At 40.5% G+C, this 24,697-nt stretch overlaps 1 protein-coding gene across 5 annotated transcripts in view; it reads right to left on the bottom strand.

The window, feature by feature from the left end:
• Nucleotides 1-24,697, bottom strand: part of FBXW11 (F-box and WD repeat domain containing 11) — a 129,547-nt gene that overhangs the window by 5,443 nt on the left and 99,407 nt on the right. For all 5 annotated transcript variants that reach the window (XM_024753351.1, XM_024753352.1, XM_024753353.1 and 2 more), the window contains 7 exons: nt 18,237-18,374; nt 13,502-13,620; nt 11,385-11,634; nt 8,375-8,493; nt 6,517-6,627; nt 5,583-5,661; nt 4,334-4,519 (listed from right to left, as the gene is read on the bottom strand). In XM_024753351.1, coding sequence (XP_024609119.1) covers nt 4,358-4,519; nt 5,583-5,661; nt 6,517-6,627; nt 8,375-8,493; nt 11,385-11,634; nt 13,502-13,620; nt 18,237-18,374 — 978 coding nt within the window. In that variant the 3' untranslated portion in view covers nt 4,334-4,357. The remainder of the gene's footprint in view (nt 1-4,333; nt 4,520-5,582; nt 5,662-6,516; nt 6,628-8,374; nt 8,494-11,384; nt 11,635-13,501; nt 13,621-18,236; nt 18,375-24,697) is intronic.

Below are 24,697 nucleotides of genomic sequence, written 5' to 3'. Positions count from 1 at the left end.
GTCCTGATCATAATCCCATAATCTTCATAGAATTTGACGATTTCATTCAAAAATGAGTATGAGAACCAAGAGGACCAAGAAGAGTCAAAACAATTTTTTTAAAACTGACTTATTACACAGCGTGGTATTGGCAAAAGGATAGCCATAGATCACAGAACAGAATAGAGGCCAGAAAATGTATAACAAACAAGTGGTCAATTGAGTTTTTGACAGAGTGCTATAACAATTCGATGGGAAGAGGACAGTCTTTTAACCCAAAAGAGCTGGAGCTAGAAGGCTGTATAAAAAACACCATACACAAAATTAATTCTAAACGGATCAAAGACCTAAATGTAAAACCTAAGCGTATAAAACTCTTACAACGATGCTGATCCAAACACGGTAGTCACTAGCTACACGTAGCTATTTATTTTTTTATATTTTATTTAAAAAAATTTTTGGCTGTGTTGGGTCTCCATTGCTGCACGCGGGCTCCCTCACTATGGTGGCCTCTCCCGCTGCGGAGCACAGGTTCCAGGTGCACAGGCTTCAGCAGTTGTGGTACGCAGGCCCAGCAGCCGCAGCTCGCGGGCTCCAGAGCGCAAGCCCAGCAGCCGTGGCGCACAGGCCCAGCTGCTCCATGGCACGTGGGATCTTCCCGGACCAGGGCTCGAACCCACGTCCCCTGCTCTGGCAGGCGGACTCCCAACCACTGCACTACCAGGGAAGCCCGCTACATGTAGCTATTTAAGTTTAAGTGAAGTACAATTAAATACAATTAAAAATCCAATTCAATTCAATTCAAATATAATTAAAAGTTCAGTTCCTAAATCAAACCGGACACATTTCATGAGCTTAACAGCCACATACGGCTCGTGACTATCAAAGTGGACAGTGCAGGGACTTCCCTGGTGGCGCAGTGGTTAAGAATATACCCGGCAATGCAGGGGACACGGGTTTGATACCTGGTCCGGGAAGATCCCACATGCCGCAGAGCAACTAAGCCCATGTGCTACAACTACTGAAGCCCGTGTGCCTAGAGCCTGTTCTCCGCAACAAGAGAAGCCACCAGTGAGAAGCCCACGCACCGCAGTGAAGAGCAACCCTGGCTCACTGCAACTAGAGAAAGCTCACGCACAGCAACGAAGACCCAACACAGCCAAAAATAAATTAACTAAATAAATAAAATTTTTTAAAAAACATCACAAAGTGGACAGTGCAGCTGTAGAAAATGTAAACTAATCTAGTGAAAGGAAGCGGGTCAGTGTTTGCTAAGGCTGTGATGGGATCAGGCTCTGACTACAAAGAGGACACAAGGGAACTTCTGGGGGGTGATAGAAATATTCTTACCTGGAGTGTGGAGGAAATTGCAGGGGTGTATATATTCGTAAAAACTTGTCACAAAACAGTATAATTTAAATGGGTACAATCTGTTTTACAAAAATCATACCTCAATAAAATTGATTCAAAAACAGCAATGGGGCTTAGCGAAGGTGAAGGGGGCAGGGCAGAGGGAGATGCGCGCCTCTAGGTGCCTGTCTACACGTAAGGAATGTGTCTCGCACTTGGCTGGGCCACTTTAGACAACTCACTCCAATTTCTTGCTGAGCTATTATCCTGATGGTTGCGGAGGGTGTATGAATACACTGCAGTGTCGCACATATTTACTTACGGGCAAATTCTTGTTGGCCCGAGAAAGAGCACAGAGATGTCATGTTGGCCCCGGGTGCCACTTGACCAACAAATGTCAACAAGCACTCATAATACACTGTGTGCTCTATTAGATACTGGGGCTCCGAAATAAAAGGAGCTCCACGCTTTGTAAGAGAGACAGGCATGCAAATTATTTCAATACCAAATAATAAATTAAGTCAGATGAAGTAAAGGAGTGGGGGTGTGGTGGTATCCACAAAACCCTAACAACACAAGCAAGGGGAGGGAGGTGGCAGAGGTCTGTACTACTGAAGTGTAATTAGGGAAATTAAACAGAATTCAGTCTGGTTGGAGCCCTGGATTTTTGGGAGGGAAGAATGCAAGGCTGGGGCGGGGGAGGGTAGAGAGGACAGAAGGTAAGAGCTAGATATTGAAATTTCTGTTAGCTAATCTTAGCTAAGCCTTGCTCCTGAAAACAAAAGGAAGCTAGTGAAGAGGAGAGGCAGGGCTAAGATGACCACAGTTGGTAACAGGATGAAGGGTGGGCTGAAGAGGGAGAAGAAGAGACCAGGAAGGAGGAAATCAGTTTTCATTTGGGTCCCTTCCTCCTTCCTTACGTATTTCTTTGGTTTGGGGCGAAGGGAGGTTGAGGCGGGGAAGAGCAATCACTCAAAAAATCCTTGCCGGGCTTCCCTGGTGGCGCAGTGGTTACGAATCCACCTGCCAATGCAGGGGACGCGGGTTTGAGCCCTGGTCCAGGAGGATCCCACAGGCCGCGGAGCAACTAAGCCCGTGCGCCACAACTGCTGAGCCTGCACTCTAGATAAGCCACAACTACTGAAGCCCACGCGCCTAGAGCCTGTGCTCCGCAACAAGAGAAGCCACCGCAATGAGAAGCCCACGCACCGCAACGAAGATCAAATGCAGCGCCACCCCACCCCCCAAAAAAGAGATCCTTGCCTTCTTCCTCTGTAATTTCCTATAATTCAATAAACGTAAAAATTCTGCCATGTGAATTTCTCAACTGACTTGTGAAGAATCTATCCAGAGAGAAAGCAGCAAGGGAGATGGCCACTGTCACAAGAGCCAGTATGAACACAGTTGAGACCAGGAACGGCAACTATGTATGTGGCTTACAGGTCACTACTGTGGCTCAGATCCTATAGCCAGGGAGGCACAGCCAAGCCACCGAGGCACTTAGGCCTTCTGGGTCCACGTGGGCTCCCATCATCCTTCCAAAGGCAGTACACCAGCCAGTCACTACGGATCAAGCTGAGCTGGCATGAAGAAACAATGCATTTGCCATTCCTGATGCAGATCCTTGGTTTATCACTAATAGGTGGAACAGGGGCAAGACCAGAGGTCCGCATGCTTCTTCTTAATGGGCCAGATTGTACGTATTTTAGGCCACACAGTCTCTTTTGCAACTACTCAGCTCTGCCACTGAAGCACGAAACCAGCCACAGACAATACATAAACAGATGAGCTGTGGCTGTGTTCCAATAAAACTATTTATGGGCACTGGAATTTGAATTTTATATAATTTTCACATGTTCTAAAATAATATTCTTCTTTTAATTGGTTCAAAGTATTTAAAAGTGTAAAAAACTATTCTTAGATTACTATGGTAAGGATAAAAAAAAATAAGGCAGTGGGTCAAATTTGGCCTCCAGCTGTAGCCTGCCGACCCTGAATAAGATAAACTTCCTGGAGCAGAAATAAGGAGTATCTGAAAAGATGTCAACTTAGTGATCTAGAAAGCAGTGATTCCCTATCTTTTCACCCAAAAAATTTCACGATTCTACACATGGACTTTCTTTACATTTTTAATATTCAATGAACAGGAAAATATACAATGACAAAAAGCTACTAAGCATTAAGTAATGTTTTTACATAAATATGAATTTTATTAACACAGTCTTTACATACATATATACATGACAGTACAAATATGCACAAACATTATTTATTCAGTCTACAAAGTTTAATGTGCACAGAATTCACAGGCCCCCTCGCAAAATTCTCAAGAGTTGGGAATACTGCTCCAGATGAACATGGTCATCAGTCCCGAGGACACTGCCAAGTAAGGCTTCTCATCCTCTACCTGGACACCCTTAGTAATCAAAACATGCCATCATCAATGTTATTATGGCCCTAAGTCTTCCTGTTACCGGAGCAAAGGACTTGGCTTCCAGGGTACCTGTTGTGTCTAATGGATGAAGAACGAGTTTTAGGGGCTCTCTCAACAAACACCCTTCTTTGATTCCTACCCCAGGGAATGGTGGTGGTGGGTGGATTGTAATGGGGGGTTGGGGAGGGGAGGTAGTTTTAAGTGTTTGCCTGATGGTGATTTTTAAAAAAATAAAAGATAGAACTGAAAGACAGGAAAGAAAGAGAAAAAGGAGATCCTTGCACCGCAAAACAGAATTTGGAGGACTTTACTGGTACTAAATTGGTATGACCTGGGAAAAGTTTTAAAAAACAGGAACCATGGTGTCTACCAATATGAAAACCCACAATAAGCAGGATTCCGATTTATATCTTATTTTGATGTGACCATAAAGATCTAGCCTTATGCTAGAACTCTGCAAAGGTGATGCATCTAATGTTCCTATTACTGAGAAAGGAATCCAAACCATAAAATTTCCCCAAAGGGAAGGTGAATTCAATCAGCAAAATTAAAAGTGGGGGAAGTACTCACCTGAAACAGGTAAAGTGCAGACTGTTATCTGGAGATGTAAGTGTATGTTCTGGAGGGAGAACGCGTCTCATTCTGGGCACTGGGAGGCACATTTAAGAAATCCCAAATCAAAATTGTGTCATCATGGGAGCTGCTGATGATCTGAAATTCATCAAACTGTAGCCGAAACACACGTCCAGAATGTTCCTGTGAAACATAACAGCTTTATGCATAAAACAAATTCTTTACAATCCCTCCTATCTCACTACCAGGGAGTTGGCACAGGCTGAAAATACAGCTCCTTATCCAGGCTTCCTAAATAACTTTCCAGAGCTTTATTGAGCTTTGTCCTTCACCCTAGGAATACAGATTCTGCCTTCCCTTCTAGGCTTTTTCTTTAATTTAACTTTCTGTCCTAGATCCTGGCCCATTAATATGTCAAAGAAGAAAAACTACGTGATCATCTTACAAAGGGTCTTAAGAAGGTAAGCAACAATATTTAATACCCATTCTTGATACACTGTAAGAACTAGGACCAGAAGAATAGTGTTTTTAACACCACCAAGCGTATCTATCTCCAACCACAGCTAACATCAAAATTAATGGTGAAATACCAGAAGTCTTCCTATTAAAATCAAGAAGAAAACAAGAATGGCCCTGACTCAAGTTCTGCATGTTCTTCTAGTCAATGAAAGGAGAGAAAAAATAGAAGGTAAAACTACTGAAAATAAGAAAACTCTATCAATATTTTCAAACAACTGTCTCCTCAAAAACACAAAAGTAAACCGACTTAGAAATGATGAGCTTGGTAAAGTTGGGAAAGCAAGATTAATATATAAAAATAAAGTATTCCTATATGCCAAGCAATAATCCGTAGAATACAGATCGAGGGGAAAGTCCACCATAATAGTACAAAAACGTGCTGAGTTATAAAACACAACACAACCACAGATACCCATATTAGGAAATCTCCCAAACTTGCAGACAGGAAATACTTTATGTTCTAGGAGGAAACCAGTCCACCTACAAATGAGGAAGCCTGCTTTCATATTTTAAGTTGTGTTAATACTCTTTATAGAAGAGCTCACAGAAATATGAATGTCAAATATTCTCTGATTTTGACTAATAAACAAAATTAACAGAACAGCGCATTTCTCAGAAGGCATGCTGTGAGGTACAGAAGCTTTCCAGTGATAGGCTCAGGGAGCTCTATCTGCAGGTGGCCAACCGCCAGCACAGGGAAGCACTTCCCTTTCAACAGACCACATACCACCAATGTGCGCAGACACAACGTGCTAGCTGGGGCTCGGGGGTCGAGAGCAGCCTGCAAGTCCCAAACTTTGATTTTCCTAGAAAGGAAAATGAAATCACAATTAGTGGAAAAGTCAACATTTTATATATTCTCAAGCATTTCCTCGACAGAAAGGAGTGCATTCGAACTGCCTATTTTAAAAGCTAAGGGGGAACCTGCTGATGTTTTGACAAGGTATTTAAACCAATTACACTTGATTTGGAAAAAATAAGGACCTACACATTCTCAGAACTGCTGAAATTGTGAAGAAATATTGCTTGAAGGGAGACAAGAAAACAACTTCACATTATCTAAATTCAATTCCTGACTTGATAATCTATGTCACCAAATTCATTAATCAGGAAACTCTCTAGGGCTGAGTAGGTGCTGCTGACAGAAGCTAGGGCTCTCTGTGAAATTCCAAGGATACCTTTCTCCAAACTAAGCAAATGCTGAAAGTTAATAATAGGAGTATGAACAGACCAACTAACCCGTCTGTGAAGTATATATAAGGTCATCTTGAAAGGTTTACGGTTGCCATTTGCTCATTTTAAAAGTCATGAGGCTTTTTAAAGAGGATGTGTTCAATTCACCAGAAGGGGAAAAGAAATTTATCATTGAACTCACCAAAAAAAAAAAAAAAAAAAAAAAGCCTGGATTAATTTAGTGCTGGGACAAGGAACTAGCTACTCCCTGAGTTTACAATAATGGTTAAAAGCATAAGCTTATTAATTCATCCTTCTGGGTCTCAGTGTCCCCACTTGATCAAGTGGTATAGTAATACCTGCCATCCGCCATTACATAAGAAATACCTAGCATGGGACCTAGCACATACACAGCTGCTTAACATGCAGTACTTATTTTTCCTCTTCATATAGTTATGGCCGTGCATTTGAAAATTTGAAACACGTACCCATCATAGGCCCCACTGACAATCCTCTTGTTATCAAACCGGATGCATCGGACCAATTCTTCATGTCCCTCTAGGACTCTTAAACAGGCGCCACATTCAATATCCCACAGTCTTGAATGAAAAACAGATTTCTGTGAATCAACTTCCTATGCATGATTCAAACTATCCATACGTGATCTTCTCTACCCTGGGAATCTTTATTTCTATCTCACTCCCAGTTCACATTATACACATGTGAAGATATGTGTGTATCTTTGTACCATTCATGTGTTTTTTAAGAACTAACTTGGGAGAAAGGCTTGCTTTTCATTTTATTTCCTTTTACATAGTTTGAAACTTTTAAAAATCACATGCATGTTGTTATTATTTAAATAATACCAACAAAGAAATTTCAATTACATTTAGTTTGTAGGCATGCTCTTGATGTCTGAGTTGATGAAACCAAGTAGCCAAATGGTCTAGGAAGAATTCTGGGGGGGAGACAGGGATTGCAGGCCGTAAAGAAGAAAAAGGATGTAGGTGTGGGGAAGATAATAAATACGGCCCAGGGGGTTAGGCTTCCACCACCAAGGTTAGAACTGGTGGACCAGCACAATGGTCTCCCTCTCCTGAGGAGGCTTAGGGATTCCCCTTCCTAGATACAGTATTACAAGGTCAGAGTGGGAGCCTCTCATTAGGCATATGCAGTGTCTTAGAAATATAAACCCAGTGACTACCATCCAGCCTTTTTCTCTGTATATGATTTATGTAACAATTCTGGAAAGAGATTTTTTAAAAATGATCACTGATTTAACTACATTATTTGCAAAAAAGAAACCACAGCAAACTAACATGTACAAAACAAAGTTAGCAAATTAATTCTATAATGACATTTTCTTAGCCTCCCCACTAGTACCTATCATACATCCAATGAATATTCTATCCTCAGCAAATGTTCTCATCAGTGTCAGTGATGATGGCTTCTCTAATCTACTGTGAAGAGAACACTGCCACTATAACTCCAAAGTGGTTCTCTTCCATAAACTATTCAGCAGTACACATTATTATTTTGTAGAAGCTCGGAGGTTCCAATGAGGAAGTTAAGAATTGTTTATTGCCGAAATATTAAGTAATACCAAGCATAAAGAATGCAACAGAACCAAGATTCAAGTTCTCAACTGACTTTTATGATACCTTAAGACTTAAAATGATAAAGAAAACTTTTGGCAGTTAAAGCTACATTGTGTTTGCTTTCTTTCTTTCTTTTTCTAAAAAAATAATCTTGAACCCAATCCTTATTTTGCCCAAACAGGCAATTGGATTATAAAAAAGCTACTAGAATATGTTGGGACAGTTGGAAAAATGACTTGGGGTAATTAAGTAGATATTTAAGGGAAGTTCTTTATAAGATAAAAAGTGCTTAAAGACATTCATATTTATTAGAAAGCAAGGACAATGAGTGTTGGGAAGAAAAAAGGGAGATAAGATAAATGACCAAACAGGAATTGATGACAGTGTTGGGAGAGAGAAATAAAGTACACTGCCCTCTGTTAGGGAGAGAGGCAGGAGCTCACTGGTAAGGGAAAGGAGAGCATCAGGCTGGAGCATCCTCTGTTCTGAGGCACTACGGTATTAAGTGATCTTGGGTGGAGTTGAGGTTATAAAACCTTGTGCACTGGGGGAATCTTGGAAGAATACTCAGGGCACACACAATTTACCCACTTTAGTATGCAGAACCAGAGAGATAAATAAAAGTTACCTAAAGTTTTCTTATCTGAAGCAGCCCCCAAAACTGAGTCTTTTGAGCATCAGGACTGGAGATAAGTCAACATTATGGCAAAAATGAGCCCATTCTGTCACCACACCAACTTCTACCCACCTTATGGTATTATCCGATGATCCACTAACCACCAGCCGATCCCTGTACTGGAGACAGGCAATGCCTCGCTTGTGCCCATTCAGAGTACGAACAAATTCACAGGTGCTCGTGCTCCAGACCTGAACAACAAATTAGCAATGTATTTAAGAATAAATGCAGAAAAGCCCTTGCACAATGTACCTCTAAAAAAAAATCAGAACTTCTAAGAAGGACCACAGTACTTGATTATGAAATACGCTGGGGAGGTTGGGGAACAGATTGGATAGCATAACATTTCCTTAGCTGCTGAGTGATAAAACTGGAATGAAATACAGAGGGAATTTGTGAAGTCTCCAAACCTTGAGATCTTCACAAAGAGAACATCTCCTGGATGGTTCAGACATTCATTTGCCTAGAGGGAAGGGTCTGGGCCAGATTTTATGTTTTTAGGCCAGGTGACACGTCAAACCCAATGTAACTGACGTGAAAGGGCTTCACCTTTTGCATCCTCTTCCTTTCCAGCATAGTTTCTCGAATAGCTCCATTTGTTTTGACACATCACTCCTAATATTATGTATGTGGAATAAATAACCCCTCTTTTGTGAAGCTGTCTGCAAGACTTAGATGTCCACAGACACACTTAATACCAGCCAAATAAGGAGACACAAAGTAACCAATGTTCCCTGAATTCTTTTATTAGCTGCATTTGTAGTTGAATGGGACAACCAGATATCCAGAGGCAGAAGGATGAAGTTGGATCCCTGTGTCACACTGTATACAAAAATTTAATTCAACATGGATCAATGATCTAAACGTAGCAGCTGAAACTGTAACTCTCAGAAGAAAACATAAGAGTAAATCTTTGTGACCTTGTATTAGGCAACTGTTTCTTAGATATGATAATAAAAGCACAAGTAACAAAAAAAATTGATGAACTTGACTTCAACAAAGTTAAAACTATTTGTGTTTCAAAGGACACCATCAAGAAAGTGAAAAGACAACCCACAGGAAGAATATATTTGCAAATCATTTATCTGATAAGGGACTTGTAACCAGAACATGTAAAGAACTTTTGCAACTAAATAATAAAGAGACAAATAATCTAAGTTTTGAAAAGAGCAAAAGATTTAAGTAGATGTCTCTTCAAGCAAGTTATAAAAATGGCCAATAAACACATGATGCTCAACATCACTGGTCATTAGGGAAATCGAAAGAAAAACTGCAGAGACATCACTAAAAACCTACCAGGATGGCTATAACAAACACACACACACACACACACACACACACACACACACACATACTAACAAGGGCTGGCAAGGATATGGAGAAATATCTGGGCTGATATTCTGCAACATCTGTTTTTTGTTTTTTTTTTTTGTGGTACGCGGGCCTCCCACTGTTGTGGCTCCTCCCGCTGCAGAGCACAGGCTCCGGACGCGCAGGCTCAGCGACCATGGCTCACGGGCCCAGCCGCTCCGCAGCATGCGGGATCTTCCTGGACCAGGGCACAAACCCGTGTCCCCTGAATCGGCAGGCGGAACCTCAACCACTGCGCCACCAGGGAAGCCCTAACATCTGTTTTGTACAAAGGCCCAAACCCTCTTGACTTCCAGGCACTGGTCTCGTACAAATTGGTGTGACTGACTGGTGAGGTGCCAAAAATCCTAGTTTTTCAGCTTCCAGACTCTCTCAAATCTAAAAGTCTGATGCTATCTAGTCTGTGATCTGTGGGGCTAGATACTAGCATGCTGGCCAGTACGGGTCATAAAAGGAAGGTTTCTGAGCCCATACGCTGCTGGCGAGATTGTTAAATGGTGAAGCTATTTTGGAAAACAGTTTGGCAATTCCTGAAGATGTTCAACACAGAGTTACCATCCCAAGAGAATTAAAAGTATACGTACACGCAAACATCTGTACACAAATATTTATGGCAGCATTATATATAACAGATAGAATGTGCAAACAATCAAAATGTCCGTGAACTGACGAACGGATAAACAAAATGTGGTGCATCCACACACAGAATTTTTCTAGTCATCAGAAGGAATGAAGTCTGATTCATGCTACAAAGTACATGGATGACCCTTGAAAACACTACACTAAGTGAAAGAAGCCAGACACAAAAGGCCACATATATATGATAACATTTATCTGAAAAGTCTCAAATAGGCAAATCCATAGAAAGTGGATTACTGATTGCCAGGGACTGGGGGGAGAGAATAGGGGTTGACTGCTAATGGGTATGAGGTTTTTTCAGAGGGTGATAAAGATGTTCTGAAACTAGTGATGACCATACAACACTGTGAATATACGAAACCACTGAATGGTATGCTTTCAAATGATGAATCTTATGGTATGTGAATTATATCTCAATAAGGCTGTTATAAAAATATAAGGAAAGCTAAAATTTGAGTAAGTTAACATGTACATTGGAACCAGCACTGCATTCACCATACCCGATGGATCACCCTAGACTACAAGTGCTTTTCACACGTCTGCCTCACACCACACGTGGAGCTCCTTGGAGGCAGGGACATGTCCTGTTCATCGTCATATCTCTAGCATCCAGCCCAGGGTCTATGGCATGGCAGGCTCTCAAGACTGGGTGAATAAATCAAATCTGAACTCTGCACTAACTAGCTAATGTGGTCTCCAGCACAGTCCTCTGTGCCACGTCTGTAAAATGTGGCTCAGCAGAGTGCTGGGAGGGTGGACTGAGGCAGTAACGGGAAGCTTCCAGCACACGGTACATGTCCCATAGGTTAGTTCTCTTCCCTTTAAAAAGGTTATCAACAATGTCCTTTCATGAAATAGAGGACTGCTCTCGGTCTGGACCCCATGACCCTTTTCTACGACCTTGCCTGCGACTTGAGAAGCATGAAGAATGAGCATGCCTTGAGGTCTCATAAGCACAAGCAGAGGAGAATAAAGATCTTGCCAGATGCGAGGTTGGTGTAAGCCACCTCTGCTTTCTCTATGTTCTAAAAGGGATGGGAACAAGCAGAGTTATGACTGCAGACACACTTACTTTGATGGTCCTGTCCCCAGAGGCAGACACTATGTACTTATCGTCAAAGTCTACGACATTGACAGCAGCACGGTGGCCAACCAGGACACGGCGTAAAGTGATATCAGTGGCAGAAGCCATGTCCCACACTGCGATGGAGCGGTCCTTGGAACAGGTCACCATCAGTCCATTGCTGAAGCGTAAGTGCAGTACAGCCTCGTTGTGGTGGATCAACGTGTTCAGAACTTCACCCGTGTTCACATCCCAGACTCTAGAGAACAGAAAAGCACAATGCTTAACTATCGAGACAACCAGGAAAAGATTCCTGTGTCTGTGCTCTGGGCCCATTTTTAGTAGCAGGCTGGGGAGGTGTGGACTTCACGTGTATCTGGTGACTGGGACCTGACACCATGCTTAAAAGGAGCCCCCAGAAGCAATTTTTCTATTTGTGAAGAAATGGTAAGATGGTTTCAAAAAAGAAGGCCAGGGCTTCCCTGGTGGCGCAGTGGTTGAGAGCCCGCCTGCCGATGCAGGGGACACGGGTTCGTGCCCCGGTCCGGGAAGATCCCACGTGCCGCGGAGCGGCTGGGCCCGTGAGCCATGGTCGCTGAGCCTGCGCGTCCGGAGCCTGTGCTCCGCAACGGGAGAGGCCACAGCAGTGAGAGGCCCACGTACCGCAAAAAAAAAAAAAAGAAGGCCAATTCTGACTCCTGCCCAGGTATTCAGGGATGGTGTTTGCGGCCTTGTGCTGATGGCAAAAAATGATGCAAGGAAGTGGGCTTTGCAGTGAGTTTGAGATGACAGAGAGAAGATGGCTTGGTGGCTGGGTTCCAAGCTTAAGGTTGTTTTTGACGTCTGACAAGCTTTTGAGTCTATTATTTATCCACTGCAAACTGGAGGCTGTGGGTCTCATCAATCACCACACCCATCTATCTACCCAACCGCTTTACGGGGAAAGCACATGTCTCCAATTGCCTCACCCTTGAGATACAGGCTTCTTAGGGGCAGCCCTTTCACATCATAGCTTTTCTGTAACCCCAATCTCCTAAGGGGACAAGTTCGTGCAGAGCAGACGAAGAGAGTCTCAGGCTTCTAAGGCCGAGACATGACCTACCGTGGAAGCAGCAGCCTGGAAGCACTGAGTCAGGGAAAGGATACTAGGCATGCTGGTGACTATTTCAATCTCTTAGGTGTGCCTGTAAAGCAATCCTCTTCAAATCTCTGACTCACTCTAGAAGAGGCATTTCCTTTCCTCCCCATGCCATGCCTTCCTCAGGCTACCAGCAGTCCAGCTGAAGCTTTACTGTATTATCTCTAGGCGCTGGTGAACGCATCACTACAGCAAAATCCAAAGCCATCTGGTATGGAAAAACATCCTTGTCCCAGTGGTTTAGGAGGAGATCCCAATAATGTTTCCTTTCTACTCTCAATTCCCAACCAGCAGTCACTGCTTCCCTTCTACTGTAGAACACCGCCACTTCCACCTTCATCACTCTGCCCCTGGGGTGGCATCTGAAAACTAGTGTCTCCATCACTGGAAAAGCTACATAATATCAAGATAGTCTTGAGTGCTATAAATTCAAGGCTCGAAATTAACTAACTATGTGACTGAGTAAATTATTCACCGCTCTGGCCTCCATTTCCCAATACTACATCTATAAAAAAGAAGATACTACTTACTTTAGAAAGGTTGATGTGAGAATTCAATAGAATAACATTATACAAAATATCGGGCACATTATTTGTGTCCCTCAAAAAGTGCTGCAAATCTCTGCTTCTGATTCTTTTGGTACTTGTAGTTTACTGTCCACCACACTCCTAGAACACCTGCTTCCTTCCCCTCTCCTCTAGAGCGTGGTCTCCCAGGAGAAAGCTACCCTGATACCGTTAGGTACTGTGCTTTTACAGGAAGGCATGTTGCCATCTCTAGAATGTATGGTAATGGGAATAGGACCTACTTAACAAAAGTTAGCTTTCCTGCCTACTTTGTTCAAATGTACCTACACCAAAAATGGTTTTGAAATATAGCATACAAAAACATATACAGAGCATGTGTGTACTTTATCGCAGAAGAGGAGGTGAATCTGTCTCCTTGTGGAAGGTACAGAAGTCCAGGCCAGTGAAATCAAATCACTCACCTCACTGTAGAGTCAGAAGAGCCAGTCACAATGACACGTTCATCATACTGGAGACAAAGGACAGAGCCCGTGTGTCCTGTTAACACTTTCAAACATTCCAAGCTGGTTTTATCCCAGATCTATTGAGACAAACACAAACAGTAATTTAGTATATCACATTCTGATCAATGTTTTTATCATACCTTATTTTCTGAATCATAAAACAAAACAAAGCTGTGTTACAGTAAATAAGAGCAGTAAACATCAAACAGGTGGTAAATGACAAGAGGAGAAGAAGAGGCAATACTGAATGACTTCCAGAATAGGTACACTACTTTGTTTACTTTGTCCCCATAACTACTGTGCCCATTATACTTAACAGCTTTATATAGAGGATTTTTAAATAAACTCTGTGAAAAGAGTTGGCTCACCCTCTGGAAAACAACGTGACAGTATCTATTAAGAGCTTTTAAAAATGCACATCCCTTAACCCATTACATTTGTTTATGAAAGTTTAAAGATGAAAAATGTTCAGCATCTCAGAATAACTTCAAAGTAAATTATGAAGAGTTTTTAATGAGAAAACACACTGCTTTATTATAGTTACTTTTTTAAAAAAAATCAGAATAAAAGTCATCTCTATAGTGACATAAATATTATGTATATTTAAAAAAAAAGATTAAAAGGAAGTAAAGTGTTGATAGTTGGCTTTGTACTCTGAATGCCGTTTTTCTCCTCTCTTTTGATCTTTCCAGTGTTTTCCAAGTTTTCAATAATGTCCCAAAATAATGGGGGGATGGAAAGTGATTTTTTTCAAAGACTGTTTTGTTAAAAAGAGAGTCTATGGAACTATTTCTTCCCTTGTAAAAGTACTATCACAATTTGCAGTGTCCCTAAAGTTTACTACAAATGGCCAAGATATTACAAGCACTACAGACGGTTAAGTGTCCTTCTATAATAGTAAGGCTTGCTTCTAACTTCTGACCTAGTAGAACCACAGCTATTTTGAAAGTGTGAGCTGATCAAGGACTGAAGCAGAATGAAGTACAGAAGGTTTCCAACCATTGGTCTAGATGAGCTCTCTAAAGCGTATTTTTGCTCCATTGTTCCGTGTCTTATAAATCAAGTGTAGGCCTAATTTAGGCATGGGTATGCCTCTATTAAGAGAATTCTTTAGAAACATCCAGCGTAAGTGAAATGCAAGCCCATGGCCAGCCCATGCTTTGACAAGGTCATTATAAACCATTCTTACCTACTCCTTAAAGGAGAACTGCCAAAATTAAATAATAACACTTTCAAGAGCATATTTGTGGCCACAGGTTAGGACTATCAATAAATATTACATAAAAATAGAGTTCTGTGGTCAAATATGTTTTCAAAGTTGGAAAACTCTGGGTGTCTCTACTGTATGTCTTCTCAGAGCCTTTATATGCTACTGTAACCTGTAAATTTCTAAGAAAGGGATACAGCATGCAGTGTTTTCTAAATTTCTTTGAAGGGAATTACTCTTCAAAGCAATATCCTTTGGATTCACATCCACAGAATACCTTTTGGGAAACACTATAATACATATAGGAAACCAACAAAACAGTTTCTTTATATTCTATAATTCAGTGATTTTTTGCCCCAGTTATTGGAATTATTGAAATTCCACTATTTTATAAAACAAAAAACACACAAGCAAAAATACCTTTTAACTCACCCAAAGTAAAAGAATATAGAAAACAAGGCCAAGGGGAGAAAGCCCACTACAACCTATCTTCCCAGGTGATTGTAACTAAAAACTCTAGACAAAATACAAAAACAACTAGCTGAGGACTCTGAAAACTGTGAGGGGAAGGGCAGCCAGGAGAAAGCAAGTATCGTATTGAATACATTGTAGCAAGGGGTAAGAGTCTGGAGACAGGATCCACATGGGGTGAGTTTACCATTCTTTCTGTTTTCTCATTTCCTTCTTTTGTGGTCTTGACCCAAAGGCAGGTCCAGATCAAGGAACTGCACAGTGAAGCTACAGCAGCACAGGCAGCTACAATCTGAGAAACCAGTCTTTCTGGACAGAAAGGCTGAAAAAGGAATCTTTGGGGACCAAAGAATGTGCGAAAGACCCTATTTTCTTTTTCTCTTTTCTCAAACGGCTTTGATCCAAAGGACAAGCCCAGTCATGGAGATGTAATGCAGAGCAGTGGAACAGGTAACTAAAATTCTAAGAGAAACCCCATTTTTCTGGCCAAAGGAAAATGAAGAAAGGATCCTTGTGGGCTGTAGAGACTTAGGGAAATCCAAAACAGGAAAGAGCTGGAAAAAAGAAAAAGGCTTCCCTAATTGTATATGAGAACCCACACAACACATGACTTGGGCTTGCCCTTAAGCAGTGCATGCACAGGACAGACTAAGCCAACACATCAAAGGCCGGAAAAAGCGCCCTGATATTTAAACTACCACTGAAGTCTCAGACTAAACTCTGAGTAGTGCAAGCCCAAGACAGACCCAAAGTAGCATGGCAAAAAGCAGAAAAGAGATTAGAACCAACCCCCCTAACTAGGCTGACCACCTGCTTAAAAAAATACTCACACATATTCTCCAGAGGATTATAACAGGATCCATAGACTTTACAATACAACATCCATAATGTACAAGATACAATCCAAAATTACTTGACATTCAAAAGCCAAGAAAAGTGACCAATGCTCAGGGGAACAGACAATCAACACATGACAAGCTAGATTACCCAAATGTTGTCATGGTCAAAGACTTCAAAGCAGTTGTTGTAACTATACTCCATGAAGTAAAGATAAACACATTTGATATGAATGAAAAGAGAGAAGTTCTCAGTAGAGAAATAGAAACTATAAAATATAATATCTGAAATCTTAAAATTCACTCAATGGGGGAAAATAGCAGAATACAGATGAAAAATTCAGTCAATTTGAAGACAGGCTAAGAGAGATTACCCAGAAAAGAGAGGGAAAAAAGATTGGGAAAAAGTAAGACAATATCAAAAGATCTAATACTTGTGTAATTAGAGTCTCAGAAGGAGAGGAGAAAGAAATTGGTGCAGAAACAAAATTGAATAAATAACGGCCCAAACTTCTGAAATCTGGTGAAAGACACAAGTTTACAGATTCAAAAAGCTCAGTGAAAGAACTCTTAGATATGACATCAAAAGTATGAGGCATAAAAGAAAACACTGGCAAACTAGACTAGACAAATTAAAATCTTTTGCTCTACTTAAGATATCATTGAGAAAGTGAAAACACAAGTCACAGAATGGAAGAAAATATTTGCAAAACATATCTAAAAAAGGACTTGTATCCATAATATATATAGAGCTCTCAAAACCCAATAATATGAAAACAGAGAACCCATTTTAAAATTGTACAAAAGATCTGAATAGAAACTTCACCAATGAATATACAGATGGCAAATAAGGATGTGAAAAGATGCTCATTATCACTGATCACTGGAGAAATGTAACTTTAAACCAAAATGAGATATGTCTACATACCTATTCAAATGGCTAATATCAAAAAAAAAACAAAAAACAAAAAACCCTGAGACTACCAAGGGCTGACCAGGATGCAGAACAAAAGGAATTCTCATACATCGCTGATGGGAATGTAAAATGGTATAGCCACTTGAAAATACAGCTTGGCCGTTTCTTCACAGGTAAAACGTACACTTACCGTATCAGTTAGCAATCCCACTCCTAGGTTTTTATCCAAGTGAACTGAAAACTTACGTTCTCGCAAAAACGTGCATGCATATGTTTACAGTGTCTTTATTCATAATTGTGAAAAACTGTAAACACAAATGTCCTTCAATAGGTAAATGGATAAACACACTGTGGTGTAACCATAAAGCAGAATGTTACTCACCAATAAAAAGGAACTAACTATCGTTATGTGCAACAATGTAGAAGAATCTCTAATGCACAATGCTAAGCATAAAAAGTCAGACTCAAAAGGCTACATACTGTGTGAGTCCATTTACAGGACATTCTTGAAAAGGTAAAATTATAGGGACAGAAAAAAACATCAGTGGTTGTCAGGACCCCGGGGAAAAATGGGTAAACGCAAAGCAGCAGGACAAAGGAATCTGGCAGATGACGGAACTATTCTGGATCTTGATAATAACTGTTGTGGTTGCACAATTCTTTGTGCTTGTCAAAACTCACGGAACTTTACACCAAAAAAAGTGCATGTAAATTATAACTAAAAGTAAAATTATCCCACAATGTTGTCTTAAATATGAGAAAGTAAGCTACAAACAATGTGAAACAAAATCTATTAGAGCCATTAAACATTAAACACAGAGAAATGATCCAGTTTATCTACTATTGAAAAGTAAATAAAAACAATATAAATTGCTCTATCATTCTTTTGTGTTATCAATTGAGCCTTTCACAGAAACCATAAAAGGTAATGATTTTCATTTATATGCAAGTCAGCAACACTTTTACCAGCTAGCCAAGAAATCAAGAGCCCTGTGGATACTGAGATATTTTCTACTTGCCCCTAAGTACGGAATACAGAAAGTGAATGTGCTTAGAGAAGGGTAAGAAGCGAGAAAATCCAAGGGTCCAGTGTTAGTAGAGGGAAACGCTCTGGCTCTAGTTCTTTAGAACCACGCAGACAGCTGCCAAGATTGAGTGGAACAGATAAAAACCAATCAGGAGGAAATGGAGAGACTGTTACATCTAATGTCTAACATGTAACCACAATTCTAAAAATAATACATACAAAATGCAGTCATTCACCTTAATAGAATTATCTCGAAGGCCACTGATAATTTTTTCATCATCATACTGTAAACAGTAGACACCTTTACTATTTTCAGAGCGGCACTGAATCCTCTGCAAGTTGTGTCGTCCACACCGCCAGTTAGATTCTATAGTCTAAGGGAAAAAGGAGGCAACAGATGAGTTTTTGTGAATCAACTATTCTATTAGGGTTCAGACTTTGGGGTTCCAGAAACAGCATACCACTGATACTCCATCTTGGTTTGCATAACTGTCTGTGGATAGGAATCACACTCTTTTCCAAGTAAGACATTAGCCCAACAATATTTTTCCTCAAATGTTCCCTGCCCATCTGGCAACTGTCACAGGATTTCCAATGAGTTTGGGTTGGGTTTGAAAAAAATGGCCTAGACAGAATTCAATACGTTTAAAGAATGCCATTTGCACCCAAAACATACAAATAAATAGTAACTCATTGGGTCACTCTCTAATGCCAGTTAAAATATCTGGCAGAAGACCACTAACATTAAGCATATACTAACAATCTGTGTATCCATCCAGAGCACTGATTGTCCTGATCACTGAGAAACGATATTGACAACCACTACATGCCAACTACTATAGCAAGAATTTTATTATCCATTTTTAATCTTCTACCAGACTGAAGCTCCTTTAGAATAAGAATGGCACTTTTCAGCCCTGGATTCTCATTCTTTCATCATTCGTTCAACACTTACTGAGATGTTAGTATATTCCAGGTACTGACTGTGCCAGGCATGGGGATGAAAAGACTGACAGGAAGGCATAATGCTTTCAAAGGATGCAACTGCAATACACAGGCACGCAGTAACTGGAATTGGATATACTCTAATCATATGTTTATTTGGTTAAATGATCCACACATTAACCTTGGAAGGAAGTCCTCAGTTCCTTTCCTTTTACAAACAAGGAAACAAGAGTTTAACTTGCCTGAGGCCACAAAACTAGTAACTGGATGAGTTGGAAATCACACCCAGTTCTTCCTGACTCTGAGCCCATGCTTTTTCTACTAAAATATGCAGTGTCTACAAAGAAAGTATAGCCCTAGCTATTGCGGCAGTGAACACGTAAAAAGATCAGTAACAACTCCAGATAAAATATCAGTGCCAAATGAGTGATTAAAAACTGTAAGTGCTGCAGGACTAAAGGGATCTTAAACAGCGCAACAGCCTGAGACCAGTGGGCAAAGTTTAAAGAGGAAGTGGGTCATGCCCAGAGCACTAGAAGACCTAACCTTTGGTAATGGATGTCAAGGATTTTCAGGATCAAAAGATACACTAAGAATAACCAAAGTATAAATTCCTGATCCTTGAATTTAGGGGACAATAGGGACTACAGTTGGCTATACCTGAGAGTTCAAGATCTACTTCAAAAGACATGTCTGAGTAGCTAATTATCTGAGTAGCTAAAAGTTTAATTAGTTGCTTTAGTGAAGAAAGGAGACAAATCTCATCTTTATTCACAATAAGCACTTAATTACTGGTTCTGCTGACATCTAACAAACCATGTTTCCTCTTATTTTGAAGGCAACATGCTTCTGTATGCTCTGAAATGTTAAAATTTACTGAATGTTATGCCAGGTACCACGCTTCCATAACACTATGCTATGTGTTTTATATAGTTTACAGTTAATTTAATCATCACAGTTCTGAAGCCAAAATTATTGTCCTCATTTTACAGAAAAAGAAATGGAGGATTGGAGACACTGATACATGTATACTTAAACAGGAAACTGTTTCCTCATTTGTGGCCTCAGTACTTAGCACAGGAGCCTGGAAATATAAGCCCTGCCCTCAAAGAGTTCCCATACATAGCCTTGAGAGAGGCCAGGATCACATATTTCCAACATCCAGGGGATGCAAAGAGGTACCATGGAGGTGCCATGAGCGAGAAACAGCTCATCTGTCCATCTGCTACCAAATCAGAGCTTCTTAGCCAGCATCGTCATCTCTACTGAGTTTGTAAAATGTCAGACATAAAACCACATTTCAAAGACAAAAAACCAAACAACAAAACAAAACCAAGAATTTACCCCACTGTGGCTACCGCTACCAAGGTAGACAACAGATATGTCTGTAAGCAACTTTTTAAAAAGGGATTCAGAATATAAAGAATTTCTTAAATTGAACTCAATGTTTGGAATCATTTAGAGAAATAATGTATTTTTAGAGTGACTGAGCCACGTCAGCATGCTAAGCATACCAGGAAAATGCTGACTTAGGAGGCAGACCTCCTGGTAACAAGTCTTATTCATGGCCAGTGACTCCTGGAAATGGTTACCAACGTTCAGGCTACACCCTGGGGGCCCAGATGGTTGCTGCTAAATGTGACTCCACATAAACCCAAAGTATTACAAAGACGAATACATAACCTGTCTTATCAATATATATGGTGTTATTTTCAAAATTCATATTGTCGTTCTTAGTTTTAAAACATACACAATTGCTTTAAAATGTTATTGAATCAGTAAGCAGCTTTGCTACTCTGTATAATATTTCAATGAATAGAAAAAGCACATTTATTTACTATCACATGGGAGCTTGAAAAAATTTTTTTTAACTTTCGTATGGGAATCCCCATACCAAAAAGAATTTCCTACATGCTCTCCCACTACTCTAAAATGTTTTTGAGAACCAAGAGACTTGGTTATAATCTATTACTGTACCTAAAGCCCTGAGGACACAGCAGAGAGAAACTGGGTAAGGCAACACGATCAGCCTGTGATACACCCACCCCCTAAGATGTCTGGACAGAGAACACTACCCAACATAAAAGGCCAAGCCATACCCTGTATCTCCAACCCTCAAACAAGAGCCAGAGGCCAGGACCTCTCAAAAGCTCTGCTAGATAACAGGCTTTCATTCTAAGTCAAGTAGAAGTTAGGAAATGGCTTAGCTTCTCAACACTTAGAACGAGCCTATTTTCTAAAATACATTTCTGAATTTTAAAAGAAAAAGGCTTACCAAATCATTTTTCATGGGTCATTTTAGGAAGTTCCCATCTAGGGCTGTTTTAAAAATTATTAGGTTCCTGAATCCCAAAACAAGTACAGTTTGTTTCAAAATGCCAGGAAAGGGACACTAAATGAGACCAGGGAGCTGACTACTTTGTTACACACCAACCCGGTGTAATTCCTAAGACTTTACTCTTCTCAATTCTCAAGGCCACCCACAAAAGAAAGCAACACTTCCTGCTGACTGTGCCTGCCCAAAATACTACCTACCATCATATCTGACGACCTCAACTGGCTTATATAAAAGCCAGGACTTTTTCAGAAAAACTAGACCTTTAAAAATGGAAGGCAGCCCATTGTAGTAGAAGATACCTAGGTCAATTAGCAGCTTTAGCAAATGACTTGGACTGTTTGAATTGCAGTCTCCTCCTCTGTAAAAGATAATATATACGTTCTCAAATCTGTTGGAAGGATCAAATGAGATTACGTACACACAGCGCTTATCACAGTGCCTACAAACGGTAGCAGTGACGCTCTTTCTCATTTGTGGAGAACGCTGACCAAAAGGAGTAGGCTGTGACCAAAAAAAAATCTCACCAAATTGCCGGGAACTGTTGTCTCAGTCTAGGCTGATCTTCAATGCTGATAGCCCTGAGCCCTCCCCAACCATTCCCAGGAAGGGGCTCGGCCTGCAAATGCAATTCAACAATCATCTTAACTTCAGCAGTAGGAATGCGGGGCATACACAGGTGCACCTCTTTAATGATGCAGATACCTGCCATTTCACTTAGACATCATGTGGTGTGGCTACTGTAGAGGAATATTTCATGTTTTTGAGAACTTGTAAAATCCCCTTACCCTGTGCAAATTTTCAAAATACTGGGAAAGTAGCCACAATACACAGAGTATACAGCAGCATTTAAATTGGCAATAGAGTGAAAACAGATGTCTGAGTATGAAGGAATAACATTATTTTTAGAAGCCTAAACACAACTGGGTGGGTGGGCAAATTTCAGCATTTTCTGGTTAGGACAATGTTAATATCAAGTTTGCAAACCACAAAAAAGCTCCCCACTTTCCCTGAATAAAATGTGGTTTGTTATAAGGTGCGATACAACACACCATCATTTTACTAGTGGTCTGTTCCAAGGAGAGTGCTTCAAAGGCTTTAATCCAGTGAATAAAAAAAGGAAAAAGGCATATTATATGAAAGAGTTTGCCACTAATCTGAGATGGCAAAAGAGAAAAATCCAAGTTCAGGACATCAGAGCTCTGACTGCTTGAGTCTATTATAACAACTCCCAACTCTCTGTTGAGGGACATCTGACGGCATGGTAGGGCGAAAAGAGCATGGACTTTGGACTAAGAGTCTCAGTTTTGACAATTTGAGGACTAAATTAAATTACTGTGGCAAAGTACCTAACAGTAGTCTCATCATTAATAATAATGAGGATGATGATGATAATAACAATTAAGACTCTAGATAGCAAAGGAAATATGGCTGCTTCTTTTAGGACTGTGCCTCAGGTTTTCCAGGAATTCCTTCTCAATTGAGAGGCACTCTAAACTCTCTCCCTCCCACCCTACCCCCTCTTCTTCTCTCTCCCCCTGTGTGTGTGTGCGTGTGTGTATGGCAAGAGCACCCATGAGAGATGAACCTTTGCAGAGAACTAAGAATTCTTATTCTCTTCAGACTTCATTCCTCACATTCTCATTTCCTGAATAATAGGGGTTGACCATACTAAGCCAGGTTCCCTACTTCTTAAAAATTAGCCAATTTCTGTTGGGTCAATGTGGAAGGGCAAGGTCATCTGCTTGTCAGAGCCAAATATGGGAATGGATAGATGACAGGAGCCAGCACACGAACTGGAGCTGCCAAGGTAGAGCAAGAAGGATAGAAAGCAAAAGGTGCTGTGAACTGGCAACCCTGCAAAGCGTATGAGAAAAAAACACAAGAGACTCCAAGGCTGTGTGTATGGGCAACCAGGGAGGGGGACAAAAACATCCACTTGATGTTCAGGGTGTAATTTATCTTTTGGCAATAGGCTTAAAACCCTCTAAAGCACTACCTTTGCCATAACTGGACTAAAACAAGGCCAACTAATCTTAACTCATACGCTTTTTTCAACTAAGAGTTTTCAAGCAATTGGACAAAGATGAGAAGATCACCTTGAAAAGTCTGTAGGCATTTAACAACATACCTCTTTCTCCTTCTCTTCTGGAATTTTCTACTTTGAAAATGACAAACAACAACACTAAGCCTAGAGCTGGCCAGACCTCAGTTAAAATCCCTTGTCTTCTACTTAACTATGTAGGAAGTTCTAAAATTTCTCTTAGTCTCAGTTTCCCCTCCTTACAGATGAGGATGACAGGTAGCTTGTAAGAATTAAATGCAATTAGTAATCTATGTAAGTCACACAACATGGTTCATGAGTATATTGCGAGGGCTCAAAAGAGGGTACTTGTAATTATTATAGTCTGCTTGTGAGGGTTTTGTACCAGGCACATGGGTAACAGCCAAGCCTGTGAGTCTCTCCTTTGTTTGACCCATGGATCACGACACAACTCTCTGCTTTGTGTGTCTACCCAGGACAGAATAAAACACACTCACAAAACAGAGGTAACGAACTCTGTTTTGATGAAGTACCATTGATCCATAGCACACAAAAAGTTGCATTAAGTGCAGAAGAATATAAGGATGATCACAGACTCAACTACTGACCGGCTGTATGATCACCGGCAAGCTACTTAACCTGGGTGAGCCTCAGGTTCCTCAATTTTAAATATGGACAGGGCCTAACTTTCAAGTATTGTCCAGAGTGTTAAATGAGAAAACGCATTATAAAATGCTGAAAGTATCTAGGACAAGTAAACACTCTATACGTGGTACATTATTTTTATTATTATTACTATGAGTGAAAGTACCAAAGTATAAAACATCATCCCTTAAACTAAGAGATCTAGCCCACAAAAATCTGGAGGAGACTCTTGTGGCCAACCAGTGGGTTTTCCTAAACCACACTTTAAGAACCACTGGGTAGACCACCATGATATAGAGGTTTTGTGTCAAAAAGGGTTTTCCTCCATAGCTCTATTTTCCCTCACATCCGCCTCCTCCTAACTTTAAAATATTATTTCAGCCTGAGTAAATGGTTATGTTAGGTGGTGTCACATACTGTCATGCCATAGAAAACTGAGTTCATACTGTCGATTATAACACTACTAATGGGAATTAAATAAAATAATATATGTCACCAAATCTTCAACCTGATCAAAGTTCTTCCAGAGTTCCTATTTATTAATGATTGACCTTAGACATCATCCTTCTTATAATAAAGGACTTGCTGAAATTATTCAAGGAAATGTGGAGATACTTTATAAAGAATAGTTGGGAGGAAAAAAGTAACAAGTAATATAGTTTCTAAGATCTATGCATAAGCAGTGTCTTAGTAAAACTACATGGGGTAAAAGACAATCCCTCTAACCT

Source organism: Neophocaena asiaeorientalis, unplaced genomic scaffold (assembly GCF_003031525.2).
Source record: "Neophocaena asiaeorientalis asiaeorientalis breed wild unplaced genomic scaffold, Neophocaena_asiaeorientalis_V1.1 scaffold268, whole genome shotgun sequence".
NCBI classification, from domain to species: Eukaryota; Metazoa; Chordata; class Mammalia; order Artiodactyla; family Phocoenidae; genus Neophocaena; species Neophocaena asiaeorientalis.
This window is presented reverse-complemented; position numbering and strand designations above follow the sequence as displayed.